General features: G+C 46.6%; 1 protein-coding gene across 1 annotated transcript in view; it reads left to right on the forward strand.

Annotated features, from left to right (window-relative positions):
• Window positions 1-15,969, forward strand: part of grip1 (glutamate receptor interacting protein 1) — a 199,734-nt gene extending 183,765 nt beyond the window's left edge. Inside the window, exons 18-24 of the mRNA XM_080835056.1 lie at window position 1; window positions 4,999-5,206; window positions 9,108-9,146; window positions 9,656-9,767; window positions 13,194-13,427; window positions 13,858-14,004; window positions 15,614-15,969. The exon at window position 1 is cut by the window's left edge and continues 206 nt beyond it. Of these exons, the coding sequence (XP_080691182.1) occupies window position 1; window positions 4,999-5,206; window positions 9,108-9,146; window positions 9,656-9,767; window positions 13,194-13,427; window positions 13,858-14,004; window positions 15,614-15,895 (1,023 nt within the window). The 3' untranslated portion in view covers window positions 15,896-15,969. The remainder of the gene's footprint in view (window positions 2-4,998; window positions 5,207-9,107; window positions 9,147-9,655; window positions 9,768-13,193; window positions 13,428-13,857; window positions 14,005-15,613) is intronic.
• Window positions 15,970-16,930: the final 961 nt, after the last annotated feature.

Consider the following 16,930-nt stretch of genomic DNA (forward strand, 5'->3'; position numbering starts at 1 on the left):
CGTGAGTCAGGGAGAGGGATAGAGTGGGGGGGGAGGGGGGAAGGAGGGAGGGAGGGAGAGATGGGGGAGATGAAATTGAATGAAGAGAGTAAGGGAGGGAGAGAAATGGAAAGAATAGGATGCTTGTCTGCAACTGACTAACAGAGAGAGAGAGGGCGAGGGCGAGAGAGAGAAAGAGAAAGGGAGAGAGAGAGAGAGAGAGAGAGAGAGAGAGAGAGGGAGAGAGGGAGAGGCAGGGGCAGGGGGAGAGGGAGGGAGAGGCGCAGACACAGATCACAAATCACAGGTCATCAGCAACACCTTCAGCGCACTCAACTTGAGGCAGACAGATGTTTGGAACCCCTTTATTTAGCCATCACATGGATCAAGGACTCCTAGAAAGACTACCCTAATCTACCCCACAACATAGTAAAAGAGCACCAAGTACATAAACACACATTTCACCAGGGAAACAACAGGCTACTATTATTATCAATTGACCACAGACTTTGTCTACACACAAATTTGAGACAGCAAGAGAGAGAGAGAGAGAGAGAGAGAGAGAGATAAGGATGGAAATGAGACAGAGGAGGGAAGAAAGACGGAGAAAGAGAGTAAAGAGAGGACGACACAAATCACAGGTCATCCGCCATCAACAACACCTTCAGCACTCAACATGAGTTAAGGGGTGGGAGGGGCAGAGAGGAAGGGAGGATGACAGGGAAAGAAGAAAGAGAGGAAAACAGAGTGACAGTTAAAAGAGGCACATAGGAATGGTAGGGACTGCAATGGGCAATGCAGTTCTGCATCAGAGAGAGGGAGATGAAATGGATGGAAGGTAGAAAGAAAAAAAAGAAGACGAGGACGAAGGTGGAAAGATAAATAGTAGAAAGTGGTCTACCACTGACAGCACCTTCAACATCCGGTCAGTGGAAGACTGTTAGAGGGAGGGAGGGAGGGAGGGAGGTAAAAGGAAGTAGGAGAGAGTGAGAGTAAATGATGAGAGGCAGGACTGGTAGGGCCTTTTATCACAGCTCATCTTCCACTGCCAACACTTTCAACACTCGCCCTGAGTTGGAGAGAGGCTGTAGAAGAGAGTGGGGGATAAAGGGAAAGAAGAAAGAGGCCAGGAAGAGAGAAAAGAATGACAGAAAGGTGAGTGTTAGAGACCCAGACGACAGGCTTCTCATCTCAGTAGGAACAGATTCGGCCCAGGTGTGACACAGAATTGCCATCTCCACACCAGAAGAGGGCCAGGCGCAGGCCAGAACTGTTCCAGAGTCAGTTGCTATGTGAGGGACGTTCTCCTTCCACAGCGTTCTCTGTTAGTGGACAGCACTTTAGGGAACCGAGACGACCAGACACCAGGCACTTCATCAGCACAACACTAGACACAAGAGGAATGGAGAGACAGTGAGAAGAATGGGACAGAGAGATAAGGGAGGGGGGGAGTGGTGGGGGGCGTAAGTAGGTGCTGAAAAGAGAGATGGAGAGATATAGAAGGATAGAGGAATATATTAATGAGTAAAAGATTTGTGTGTGGTGTGTGTGTGTGTGTGTGTGTGTGTGTGTGTGTGTGTGTGTGTGTGTGTGTGTGTGTGTGTGTGTGAGAGAGAGAGAGACAGAAAGAAAGAGGGAGGGGGAAGGAGAGTTAGATGTGGATTAAGATGTATGGAGAGATTGAGAGGAAGAAAGAGAGGAGAGCTTATTAAGGAACAAATGGTAAATGAGAGAGTATAAGATGAAATAATAAGTGTGAGTGGGAGAGAGAGAGAGAGAGAGATGGAAAGAGGGAAAGGGACAAGGACAAGAATACATTAACAAATGAAAGCAGAGCAAGATGCAGAGAATTAGATAAAGTAATGAAGGGCTGAGGGAGGGAGGGAGGGAGAGAGAGAGAGAGAGAGAGAGAGAGAGAGAGAGAGAGAGAGAGGGAGGGATGGAGAGCAGGGGATGTAGTGTCCCGAGTTTTCTCATTTGCAGATCCTCACCTATTGTGATTTAATGAAAAAAGTGGACAGCCAACACACAATGCACACACGCAAGCACACACACACACGCACAGATGCACACACACACACACACACCACACACTACACGGGGAGACCTTTTCCTGCTGCCGTGTTAAATTGATGTATAGACATAATTATTCAGTCAAAAAGTACACCATAATACTAGCATCCGTTCCTCGGAGACGAGAGAGAATGAGGGGGGTGTTGGAATAGAGAGAGGCTTTTACTCCGCTAAGTGGGGAATGATTCCTAATGTGCTCAGGGTAAAGCATTACAGGGGTTTTGTCAGACAATGTATTTGAATCACAATTAGCCGTACACACAGGCTAACACACACTTCCACAGAGCAGCGCACACAAAAGCCTCCTGGTCAAGTTTAATCACTCTGGTCCCTGAGTAAATATAAAGTTGTGAGTGTGTGTGTGTTTTTGTGTGTGTATAGTCAAGTGTGTATTAGTGTGTGCGCGCTTGAGTATCTGAGCGAATGTGTGTTTGTGTGTGTACAGTATAGTCGAGGGTGTATTAGTGTGTGCGCTCTTGAGGATCTGAGCGAGCGAGTGAGCGTGTGTGTGTGTGTGTGTGTGTGTGTACTGTATGCGTATACTTTTTGTTATGCAAAATTCAGGTGTTCTGTTAATTTAGAGGTCTGTCCATAATTGCTTCCTTCCTTTGGAGGTCAGGGTATTCAGTGAAGTCCATTAAAAATCTAATTTGACTCAAACACACACACACACACACACACACACACACACACACAGTGCCAAGCATCTACAATATGTGTATGACTAGTAATTACAATAATAACGACCTCGGTCTTTTCCTTTAGATTCTCAAAATTGACACAAAGGCTGTGTGGAATGTCCAATAAACTGAGCTGTAATGCTGCCAAATGGTATTTAATAGCACCATTTCAGACGCAAAGCACTTAATGCACTTGGCTTCTCAGTAATCTATTCAGTGACTCACTCGCTCACATACACCTACGCCCCCCGAAGACACCAGGAAGCACTAAGTGATATAGTAACTACGATCAATGTGTCAGTCATGTTTCTCCCCATCACTAAAGACTGTTGATATAATTAGCCCTGTTGTTCACACAGATTGTGCAGTTCCTGATCCAGTTGAAAAGACAGAGCTGGTGATAATCAGCATTGGCTTATGTACTCTGAGGGTGTTTTGCCATCACTGATTTTAAAATAAGTGTTACTAATTCACTTAAAATAGGTGTCTCTAGGGGTTGTTTTATACCTACTCCCTAATACTCCACATAGCCAAATGGCGTTTTAAACCCTGTGGGGTTTTGGAACGAAGGGACGTCCATGCAGCGGGCGAGCAAGACACATCAGGAACTTGCTGTGAAGATGGCCGCCATCTGTAGACATGATGGTGTGCAGGTCCATTCTGGTGGACAGTGGAGAGGGGACCAGCTGGCTGCTCATTTCTACACAAGATAGGAGGATCTATTTGGTATTATTTCCAACCATAAGCCTGAACCACAATGAAAATAAAAAAGTACAATTTTAACTAAATGTTACTAAATTCTGGCATTTGTGGACATTGTGTATTTGTATTTTCAGATGGTATAAATAATAACTAATAATTAATGAAACAGTTTTAAAGATAGACACAGGGCTTATTAGTCGTATGTATGTGTGCAAGGGAGAGAGAGAGTGCTCTGTGTGTGTGTGTGTGTGTGTGTGTGTGTGTGTGTGTGTGTGTGTGTGGCTCAGTCAATTCAGCCTCCCTCCGTAGCACTGTCTGTCATCCTCAATCAGTTCTCACCTACAGGTGAGATACATTTCAGTCTTTCGGACATTTGCCAGCACAAGGCCATCCCTCCCTTTTGCCCATGCTTCCATCTATTCTTTGTGTGTGTGCTTGTGTGTGTGTGTTTCACGCATCTGCTTTCCGTTTTTCGTCCTCCTCCTCGGTCTCTATCGCTCGTCTCCTCTCTTCTTCAGTTACTTTCCCCCTCCTCTCCTCTCCTCTCCTCTCCTCTCCCCCTCCCCTCACCTCCCCTAGTCAGAGTACCAACAGGCCTACTGAGGCACTCCTTCATGTTAGACTGCCATCAGGGAGTGTGTCTGCCACTGTACTAACCATCACACACACACACACACACACACACACACACACACACACACACACACACACTTACCTCCACTCCCCCTAAGCCATGAGCAGACACATGAATCATAGATGTTTACACAGGCAGCAAGGGCCCCAGAACGCTTTCCCTCTCCTCCAGCTAAATTATAGATGAGTCTGCATTAACCCAGGCGTGCGTGTGTGTGTGTGTGTGTGTGTGTGTGTGTGTGTGTGTGTGTGTGTGTGTGTGTGTGTGTGTGTGTTGTGTGTCTGGTTGTGTGTGTGTGTGTGAGAGGAGAGTCAGACATCCAGTGAAGGGTCTTAGGGGATGGATGCACAGCAGTAGTCCCCCATCTGCCCCCTCTGGAGCTCCTCAGGTCTGCAGACTAGAGGACAGGTGAATGTCAGACACCATGTCACATACTGTCGTTAGAGACCTTGGCTACCTGGACACAGCGCATCACCAAATATGAGAGAGAAACCAGCTTTGGCTGGTTTTCAGATGGTCATGCTTATCACACATATTTGACTGGGAATGTGAGAGAGAAATGATCCAACTGAAATGCCCCTGTGAATTACTCAGTGAACCGTACACTCTGTGATTCTAATCCTAATACAGGTTGTGTAAAATTCAGCTAATTGCTCCTCACGGCCCTCTAACCGTCCATTCTGTTTGTGTGCTTACAAATAAAACCTCTGGTGCTCATACGCAGTCCTGGCTCTGTACATGTGGAGTGAGCTATACACTCTTCAAGCCAATCAACACGCTTCAGGAGCACAGGAGGGAGGGGGTGTCATTTTATTGGCTGTTTAGCTCAAAGGAACAACCCTTGGCCAGAATCCCAGACTGCACCTCTCAGTGTGGCCCTGGTGCCTAACCTGCTGGTTGTGTGTGTGTGTGTGTGTGTGTGTGTGACAGCTCCTGCAGGCTTCCAGGCATCGGGCTACAGCTTCCACAGCCACGAGTGGAGGAACGCCAAGCCCAGCCGTGGCAGCTTGTCCCCGGGCAGTGGCAGCGGAGGTGGAGCTGGAGGTGGCGGCGGCAGCACCAGCCGGCCCCGTGCCAACAACATCCTGCAGGACCTGGGCCTCAGTGACGATGAGTGGGAGAGACCCCTCACCAGCGGGTAGGAGACCGCAGACCTCAGCACAGAATCAAACTCAGCATGGCAAACCTACTCAACACTGCAGCCTACTCAACACAGTAACCTACTCAATACAGTAACCTACTCAATACAGTACCCTACTTAATACAGTATCTTACAAACCATTGCACTCAATACAGTAACCTACTCAATAAAGTACCTTACAATACACACATTTATTAGTAGGATAACCCCCTTGAGCTGAACCGTCTTGTTCTCGTTAAGGGGGCCCTTGACACAAATAGACAGAAAATGCAATACACCGACAACCGCTCCTCCAGATCAGCCCAAATACCCTCACACATACACAGACAACCGCTCCTCCAGATCAGCACAAATACCCTCACACATACACAGACAACCGCTCCTCCAGTTCAGCACAAATACCCTCACACATACACAGACACCCGCTCCCCCAGATCAGCCCAAATACCCTCACACATACACAGACAACAGCTCTCCCAGATCAGCCCAAATACCCTCACACATACACAGACAACAGCTCTCCCAGATCAGCCCAAATACCCTCACACATACACAGACAACAGCTCTCCCAGATCAGCCCAAATACCCTCACACATACACAGACAACAGCTCTCCCAGATCAGCCCAAATACCCTCACACATACACAGACAACAGCTCTCCCAGATCAGCCCAAATACCCTCACACATACACAGACAACAGCTCTCCCAGATCAGCCCAAATACCCTCACACATACACAGACAACAGCTCTCCCAGATCAGCCCAAATACCCTCACACATACACAGACACCCGCTCCCCCAGGCCTAGCCACTCTCATACCCACTGGTTCCCCTATGATGCCAAAATATATACAGTAAATGTACACATACCCATACAAAGCTTTACGCATATTAACATAAACATCCATCTACACATAAGAAAATACATTAATTCCAGTGTCTCAAGTGTAATTTGAAGCAAGAGCAGGTTTCCTGACGATATGTAAAAAGAGATCATTTAAAGTGATGGAAAGAGGTAATAGATCTGAGTGAACTGAGCTTTAAAATTAAAGATCCCTGACGATATCTGCATGATCTAGTATTGGTAATCACCTGTGAATTCATTCTTTCCCTGACCTGTATAGTGAAACAGTTAATAGAACAATGCAATTTTCTCAGTAGAGTTGTAAGATTTATTACAAGCAAAACAAACTTAACAAAACAGAAAGACAAAACAAAGCTTAGTCTGCAAGTTTACCAGGGAATAATGTGAGTGTGTTGGTGATTTAAATTACCCTAATTAATTGGAAACAAAATATTGTCACATCAAATATTCAACATTCAAATGGTCATGACCATGGGCCTATAGTATGCAAAACCACTATGGAGGTAGAGGAAATACAATAGTTACTCTAGTATAAGGAGGAGACACTCCACAATCATTCACATCCCATCAACACCATTACATTCAACACAATAACCTACTCAACACAGTACCTCACAATACACCATTCCACTCAACACAGTAACCTACTCAACACAGTACCTAACAATACACCATTCCGCTCAACACAGTAACCTACTCAACACAGTACCTCACAATAAACCATTACACTCAACACAGTAACCTAGGCAACACAGTACCTAGCAATACACCACTCCACTCAACACAGTAACCTACTCAACACAGTAACCTAGGCATCACAGAACCTCACAATACCCCATTCCACTCAACACAGTAACCTACTCAACACAGTAACCTAGGCAACACAGTACTTCACAATACCCCATTCCACTCAACACAGTAACCTACTCAACACAGTAACCTAGGCAACACAGTACCTCACAATACACCATTCCACTCAACACAGTAACCTTGGCAACACGGTACCTCACAATACACCATTCCACTCAACACAGTAACCTAGGCAACACAGTACCTAACAGTACACCATTCTACTTAACACGGTAACCTAAGCAACACACTACCTAACAAGACACCATTCCACTGAACACGGTAACCTAAGCAACACAGTACCTTACACCATTCCACTTAACACAGTACCTAACAATACACCATTCTACTTAGCATAGTAACCTACTCAACAAAGCAACCTCCATCAACACAGTTTTGTAACTTTCCAGCTCTCTTAGAACTTTAATCCACAACTACACTGGGTCGAGTCTCTGCCGGCATGTTGCAGGGCAGTGAAATTGTTAAGAACCACCCCTTGAACCATCAGTCTGATTTGATGGGACAACTTAACAAACCCTGCGTCCTGAATTTCTGCCCACAAGTGAGCAGTCACATGATGCCTGTATACACTCACAGACTGACCCTGTTTATCTTAATGGGTTTGATGTCAAAGTACCATCTTCTGACTAAGCTTCCTGAACAGATGAAAAGTTCAGACTGACTCTGCTCCTGAGGGCAATATGCCAGACAAGCAGGCTGAATAAAGTAGACACAAGAACCACAGAAAGGCCAGAGTCAGTCACAGGGCACTTTAAGAACCATTGAACCATCTGCTGTGGCACTACACTGTATTTAACAAATGTGTGATCATGTGCGAACAGTAGGCACACACACATGCATACACACACACACACACACACACACACACACAAACACACATACGCACACACACCCACACACACACACACACAAACACACACGCACACACACACACACACACACACACACACACACACACACACACACACGCACACGCGCACACGCACACACACACAAAAACAAACACATCTGTCAGTCAGGGCCATGACAAATGGCTGTTTACTATTGAAAGGCGGAAGGCGCAATCACAGCAGTGTGAATAATTAAAGCAAATGGCTGCTATGACAGTCACATTTATCTGCCACTTAGCCTACACTAGGAGATGACAAAGAGGGTCTTGTCTGAAGAGCAACCCCATTACAAAATGATAGCTTCAGGACAGGCTGATACACTAGCGCAGCTTTCAGATGGCCTGTTTGCAATTCAATTTAAACCTAATTCAATTTTTATCTATATAGCCCCAAAAGCAATTGAAATTGTCTCAAGGCACTTTGCGGAGCTCAGAGCCTGAACCCCCTAGAGCAGGCGCTAAAGGCGACAGGCGCGAGGGAAGAATCCCTTTTAACGGGAAGGAAACCTTGAGCAGATCCTCAGCTCAAAGGCACGAGGGGTGGAGTGGGGCATCTGCTTGGCTGGATAGATAAATAGACAAATAGAGGGGGGAGGGGAGGAAGGGAAGGCAACACAGGAGGAGAAGAGAGAATCAGAGGCAAGCAGATGAATATACAACTGTCACCTGACAAATAATTGTTGCTGTGGTGATGTGGACGCCCTTGTGGCATGCCCACCTGGCATATGATAGTCCCCATGGCAATAAGGATGCCCGCATGTCATGCCCACCTGGCACATGATGGTCGTCATGGCGATGTGGATGGGGTCTGGGTGGTCTGTCAGTCTACCCCAGCGTGACTCATAGTGGCTCCTTCAGTAACATCAGTAGCAGCAGACAGCTCTGATTGCCTTTTATGACGATCCCAGTGCCAGGAGCTGTTATGATCATGTCTCTCATTACGAATGCAGCCAGAGCTGATTAAACAGCACAGAAGAAGAACATACACATGCCTCTTGATTCACACACACACAAACACACACACACGCACACACAGACTCGTGATTGGTTAGGGTTATAGCGTGTTTGTGTGTGTGTGTGAGTGTGTGTGTGTGTTTAGGGTGCAGCTCTGGTTTTGTGTGACCAAGGGCCACCGCATGTGCCTGAGTGAGTGTATGTGTTGACGTTTTAACATATGTGTGTGTGCTTAATACATGTGTGTGTGTGTGTGTGTGTTGCGTGCTTGTGTGTGAGAGGGTCAGTGTTAACATTGTTCCTCTCCCTGGCATCTGCAGAGGCTCCTCGCTGCCCACCGGCCTAATCTCTGACAGCAGGTGAGCCTTGGCCTGCCCAACGTGTGTGTGTGTGTGTGTGTGTGGGGGGTCCTTACCAATCCTCAGAACCACCCCCCCACCACCATCACTGCCAAAACCACCACCAAACACACCTGGATCCCACTGCCCAGCATGGCGTGCCCATTTCAGTGTGTGCCCTCACTCCACCCCTTCTTTGCACCATGGGGGGTGTGTGTGAGTGTGTGAGTGTGTGCGGGTGTGCGTGTGTGTGTATGTGTGCGGGTGTGTGTGTGTGTATGTGTGTGTGTGCGTGTGTGTGTGTGTGTGTGTGTTTTAAACCTCATGTGTACTGCACAACACGCCTGTTTCTCCACCCCTCATATTCGGCCAAACCTACCAACCCACCTACCCCCAATCCCCCCCACCCCCGCCTTTCACTCAGCCCCCCTTGCACTCATCACCGTGGTGCCTGCCTGCTGATTGGCTGACCGGAACAGAAGCAGGCAGGGAACCAGTGTGTTGACCCGTCTCTCTGTCGCCCCCTGCAGGTTTAGTGTGGGTCACGACGGCACAGAACCGGATCAGGAGGAGAACTTCTGGTCACAGGCTCTGGAGGACCTGGAGACGTGTGGTCAGTCTGGCATCCTGCGAGAGTTAGAGGTAACACACTGCACACACATACACACACACACACACACACACACACACACACACACACACACACTGCACACACACACACACACACAAACACACTCCTGGCCTACTCCTGGTACACCTCCTTCACTACATAAGCGAGGTGCCTATAACACACATCTTCCATGCACACATAAGCAACACACACAACACACTTTCCTCAAGCTCTATCACCTGACAACAGCTCACACCCAGTATACACATCAGATGGGAAATGCACGACACATCTTCTTCCAGAATATTCTTTTGCCATCTGATTAACCCTGCTGGCCAACCTGCATCCTTTTCAAACCCCTTCAGACTTCTAAACCCCCTAATACCCATACTGCCACTCTAAAACCCTCTAATACCCATACTGCCACTCTAAAAAAAAACTAATACCCATACTGCCACTCTAAAAGCCCATGATGCCAAATCCAAATCTCCCCCATTTATGTTGTGTGCTCCTCCCTTGTTGCATGACATCACTTCCTGTTTGTTTTTGTTCTTTTTTTGTTTTAGCTTTTGTTTCCTTTTCTTTTCTGTAATCACTCCTTCTCTTTCTAGGATCAGCCAGACAGGCTTCTGAATAAGAGAAACCTGGCCCTCTTGGTACCCCTCTCCTTTTTTTGACCTTTGACCTCCTGCTTGCAGTGCTGCACCTTCTTGGGCGGGGCCTCTCTTTGATGCTAGTGTATGTCTCATTCAGGGCGGGGTTAGGGGGGTAGGGGGCTGGAGTTACCGATTACAGGGGTGGCATCCATCTTAGATCCCGGGGGTACATTCAGACTAACCTTAACTTATATTAGGCTCTCCTCTCCTATTCCCACAACACATAGCTCGCTAGGTGTAGCTCCCCACAGTACATATCTGTTCCCTGCTAAGATGCTGATCCCACTGCAGTAACCCCCACCTCCTGTTAGATTTGGGTTTCTCTAAAGTGTCATTGATCATGGTAACTAAGCGAGAGAGTGTTCAAAATGATAGTCTCTCTGTCATTTGATGACTGTGGTTGTTCAAGGATGCTTTTTTGGAAAACATACCCCAACAGCAATTCATTTGAATTTGTGACTGAGTTAACTGAAGTGAATGTACCCTTCGGGTCTAGGTTGCCTTATGTTAGTAAAGCGCAATGGGTGGGTGCAAAAAAAAAAAAAGTAAAAGAAACTGATTGTCAGTGTCACTGGAGTGCACATGGTTTCTCTCACATGAAAATGCATGGATGTGTGTGTGTGTTTTCGATAGAGTGTCTGTGTGCTTTCACTGATCTGACTGCTTCTGAAACTCTCTCTACATCACCTTGTGTGTTCTGCCTGTCACGACATTACACTGTCCAAGTGACACCCAGGACTGCCCGATTAGAGAAGAGAGGAGGGGCAATGGGCATGGGTTGGGTTGGGCTGGAATGAGGTGTGAGGGTGGGGGAGGGGGAGGAGGGCTTCAGGCAAGGCATGATGGGACGGCTGTTCCCTTGTCGAACGAGAATGGCACATGACCCAGAATGTTCTTGTCAGACATTGAGTGGTTTGGGGAATGGTTCGCTCATTGGTGGGGGGTTGGGGGTCTGGGTGTTAGCCCACCCTCCGAACCAAAGATTTTTTCTCCTGGGCTCAAAAGACAAAATCTTCCACCTGTCCGTGTCTCTGCCGCTCAGCCACTCATGACGTGTTTCAGCACCCAAGCTTTCGATCCACATGGCACGAGGAAATCAGAAGGAGCATTGCCATGGTAACACATGGCCCAACTTCTGAATGACATAGTGCGTGCAGCTGATGCAGTGTGTGCCCATGCATGCCCCACCCCCCACGTCACGGGTCCGGTTGTGCATTTTCATGTGCTGCCATTTTGCATTTGGCTGCGTCTCTGGTGAAATGAGCACTTGGAAGAAGGATATGTTTTTCGTGTGACCAAAGATTGGTTGCATGTCTAATGCAGGATATACTTTATGTAACTTCTAATGACATGCTTAGTAGCTCTACAAGCTCAACATAACATAACTACTGTAACAGTTGTTAATTCACTTTTATACTGGTGGCCATTTGCTACATCAGGTTTTTGTTTTGGTCTGGATGTTGCCTTGGTCCGCAGGTGTTCATGTTCAAGCACAGATGGTAACAGCACAGCCCATAGTTTTTGCCTCCCCAGTGCACCGAGACAGTTGAGTTCACCCATTACTTCTACTTCCTGGTTCAACAGTGAAGCTAATCAACACACCGCGATAGGTCAAGCATTATCCTGTTTTTTTTTACCATGTTAATCACAAATTGGAACGTGTGCAAAATACCATCGTCTGTAAACCAGCATACCGGGAATGTTTTACATATAAATCAGTGGGGGCTGATTCTGAGTTCGGGCAAACATTTTGGAAGAAAAAAAGCCCTTAAATGGTGTCCTTTAGTTTTAATAGTTAAAACTATTAAGCTAACCTTTATCAAATTTAATTAATCACATATTACTGCATTCAAGCACTTTAGTGTCATGCTCTTACTGATAATTGTCAAATGGCTGTAGAAAATACTCAACTCTCTTTCCCTTTACTGTAGCCAGCTGGTTTTACTTCAAACATCAATATTTTCTAGAGCCATACGTTTCTCCCCAAAGACTATGCAGTTGGTAAAGCCTGTTTATTCTATTCAAAGGCGATTCCATATTAACAACAGTAACAGAATAGCATTAACTGGCGGATTCCAATGACTGGGAGAAATCCGTTCTCTTACCTTGCTAGCTGATGCAAGCTATCTAACTCTTTCCCACAGTGTAAAAACATCCAGTAGATTCCAAGCATTGTATCTTTTAGTGTTGAATCCAAGTCAGATGTAAGATGAGTTAGCTAGTTAGAAAAATTCCTAAACTAACATGAACTAACCGTAGCTTAAAAAGACAGCCGCACATCAGCAGTTCAGTCAGTTAAATCAAGTTTTGGTCCACCATCACACTTCTTCATAGCTTACATGAGGATGATAGGATCCCGTCGACCATATTAATCTTTACTGAAAGCAAGGACTGTTTGTACAGATACATTTGTCAGTTTGTCAATACAATATGCAGCAACGCAGGCAGCTAATCGATCTGTAAATGTAACAGACACACGCCGTTTGAATCCAATAAATGGTGTTTAAATAAATGAGTTGTCCCTGATGTAGATTTACATGATATACACAATATATCATGTATAATCCATCCATATATTCCATCACAATACTATACATTTAAAGTACTATTTACAGTAAGGTGTAGTGCTCAGAATATATTATATAATACTGGATGGGCTTTTACTTTCTAAACCTGAACTTATACACCTGTGTTTAAAGCACTCTATCATCCATTACTAACACCACCCCACTGATCCTGCACTAAACCTGTTCTGCTTCTCTTCTCTGCTACTCTGCCTCTTCTCACTACTGCCCCCTGCAGGCCACCATCATGTCCGGCAGCAGCCTGAGCCTGAACCACGACCCGGCGCCAACCCGCAGCCACCTGGGCCGGCAGGCCAGCTTCCAGGAGCGCGGCTCCAACCGGTCGCAGTACTCGCAGGCCAGCCGTAGCAACACGCTACCCAACGACAGCGGCCGCAAGGCATTCAACATGAGGAAGATGAAGCAGGAGATCAAGGACATCCTGTCCCCTACACCAGTGGAGCTGCACAAGGTGGGGATCTACATGCACTGTTTTTAAAAGCACACACAGTTTAGACTTACATTTCCATCAAAGTATGTGCACTCCCTTTGGTGTTGAACCCAATATGACCCATGAAGGGCAACCCTTGCTAAAAGTCCTTTTACAAAACATGAGGGGAAAAACTACACTTGTAAGAGAGTTAATAGCTGATATGAATAGTAAATCACTTTTTTGTGACCAGTTAGTCTTAGTATTTGTAGTTTGTCCACTAAGCAGTCTAAAGCAGGTTCAGTTGGGGAAATTGGCTGAGCAACAGTCTACAGGGAACTCAGAGAGCTAAACAATAATCAGCTCTATCCATCTCTCCCTCTAACCGTCTCAGCCGAACATCAGGCTTTAGGGTATGCCAGTTTTATATTATAACCTTACTAACCATTGCTGCTACCCTTTTGGTCCTCAGGTGAGCCTGTTTAAGGAGACAGACCTGGAGGACTTTGGGTTCAGTGTGTCAGATGGTCTCCTAGAGAAGGGGGTCTACGTCAACAACATCCGCCCTGGGGGCCCAGCCGAGCTTGGGGGACTGAAGCCTTTCGACAGGCTGCTGCAGGTACGGTCTTCACAGTACTACGGCCCTCACAATGCCTCACCACACACACACACACACACACACGTTCCACAAAAGGTCCCCACTAACACTGGGCTTAGTCCCCTTTACCACGGCAACGTAATTACTCGCCTCCTTGCCAGCTGGAAGCACAGAGTGCAGACTTCACTTCTGTCGGATTAGTCAACATTGCCTCATGTTAATGAGCATTTGGGCAGTTTTTTTTTTTCCTTATGAGGATTAGGGTGTTAATGCCCCAAGCCTGCTGCACAGTCGAGTGGCCATAGTAATTACCAGTGCTGTCTCATAGTTGGCGCTGAACGAGCAGCAGTGGCAAAAGGCACTTATTTTCCCGGCAAGACAAAACCAGGATGATGGCCAACAGCACGAGTGGGCGATTTGACAGCAGGCTGACACATCACCTGTGTGTGTCTGATTGTGTGTGTCCTTTTCTTTTTCAATTTATCTCACGTCGGCAAAATGGTAGCCATTAAAGACTAAACAGCAAGCGGGACTGCTAGACAGATGATGAATCGGGCCAGAAATGAAGAAAAGAAAGCCATCAGCATGCTTATTATCTCTCACCCTCTCCTGTCCTTCGCCACAGAAGGCAGTAGCACTTGCAGTGCTCAATGTGTGACACTCTTGTGCCGTAGCCAATGTTCTATTTACCACGTATTGGCAAATGGCTCGACAGAGACACAAAAATAAGTTACTGTGGGCCGTGTCTGTCTGTGTTTTCAACACCATTCCCACTACTTTGTCCTTCTTTGTTTGAAGAGCAGAAATGGATAACTGTGTGTTTACCCGTGTGTTTGCACAGTAGGATATTGATTTTTCTGACTGGACTGTAGCACCTCTGTTTGTTTAACGGTCTAACACGAGACTCTGGAAAGCCTCTGAGTAAAGCCCTGTGCATGATCTGGGGAAAGAAAAAAATACGTATTATAAACAGTATTGTTTGGATTCTTGTGGGAGATGTCATCTAAATGCGTTTTCTGCCAACCTTTTGGTTGATGTGTGCTCAGACCACACCTTTGTCAGAGAGAGCATACAGAAATGACTTTAACAAGGCAGTCATTCTGCCAGTGTAATTATAGCAGGGCTTATTGTTCGTGGCTGAATGAAGCCAGATAGCACTCGACACAAAGCACAAAACATCAGTGAGCATCAGTTCTTTTGCCAGTCACAATAGCACATTAGCTAGGCTGCGTGTCTCATAGTGCCCTTGATATCATATTTACAGAGTCTCTATTTGCATAACATTTGGCAAGTTTAATTTGTACACATGAAATGTGTACACTTAAAGGTACAGTGTGTGATTCAAGCGGTATGCAAATAACACCCTTCCCTTCCATGCTACTGAAGCCACAGGTTGATGGGCTTGAATAGTGTATGGCTCTGTCCAAGCTACTTTGTTTGTTTCGCATTTACAGAGCCAGGACTGTGTACGCACACCAGAGTGTTTTTGGGCGCACACACAAAACTAAAACAAACTGAAGGGCTATGGGGAACAGTTAGCTGAATAGGACAAAAAGTGTAAGGCATTACAACCACATACCCTACCTTTAAGTTGTAAATAAATAGCTTTTCTTTTTTGTTCCCCTTCCAGATCAATCACGTGCGGACTCGAGATTTTGACTGCTGCCTCGTGGTCCCGCTGATCGCAGAGTCCGGCAATAAGCTGGACCTGGTCATCAGCCGGAACCCGGTCAGCGCCCAGCCCACCTTGGACCTGGGTCAGCTGCCCTCCGATGAGCCGGTGAACTGGACAGAGCCGGGCGTGGCGTTGACAGGGGACGGTCCTCACTCCCTCCTGATGGACCCCGATATGGGACTGCAGATGCCCGGGTTGCTAGGGGACGAAGACAGAGACCCTCACAAGACCTTATAGCAGAGCGGGGTGGTAGCCCAGAGTCCAGCGCTCCCCATGGTGCTAATATGCCCTGCGCCCCCACTCCGCTCCCAGCACCCACCACCCCTGCACCCTCTCACACCACTAGGTCTGAAATGGTGGGGGGAGGGCAGAAAGGTTAGAGAAGGGGCAGTTTGTCTAAGCACATGTAACACTCTTCCTCCTCTCTGTGTACCTACACACACACACACACACACACACACACACACATACACACACACGCACACACACACACACACACACACACACATGAAGAGCATGTGTCACAGGCCAGGCCCTCTCTCCTCTAGCACACACCCAGCATGGGTCCTGTGACACCTACAACTACTGTACTACAACTATGATGACGATGACGATAATGACAATGGAGGAAGACCATAGCGACCTCTTTGGAGTACTGAGACATACAAAAGCAAACAGAAACTGCAACTGAAACAGTGCCATCCTTTGTTTTTATTGTGAAAGGACAAGACTTAAGGAGAAAAAAAAAACACTGGTGAAAAAAAATAATGATACTGGAGCAAGTGGATACTCACAGACGTTTACATGTACTGTTGGACTGGCCACTCTGTATGTGTGTGAGGCTTTGTGTGAGTGTGTGTGAATGTGTATTTGTGTGTTTGTTTGTAGGACCACACTGTATAGGCCAGAGAACTATCCCCACTCTCGTTTTTATAAAGAGCATCCCCCCTTCCCCCTCTAGCCTCCTCAGTCGCCCCTTGAGTTCTCCAACTCGCAACTTTTATACTCTCCCAGTTTTGTCAGTGATGCGTTAAAAAAAAAGAATACAAAATGTAGTGTGGTAGTGGAAAAAGAACAACCTCCCCCCCCCCTTCTCTCTTCACTTCTGATGCCAAGGTCTGAGTGCCAACTCTGCTACTAATGGGGTGGGGTATAGCATCAGCACAATAAACAGGAGACACTGGATACAAATGCCCCTGCTTCCTCCTTTCCCAGCGATAGAGAGAGAGAAAGAGAAAAACAGAGAGGTAGGTAAGAGCAGTGGACTGCAGC

This window comes from Sprattus sprattus, assembly GCF_963457725.1.
Source record: "Sprattus sprattus genome assembly, chromosome: 3".
Taxonomy (NCBI): domain Eukaryota; kingdom Metazoa; phylum Chordata; class Actinopteri; order Clupeiformes; family Clupeidae; genus Sprattus; species Sprattus sprattus.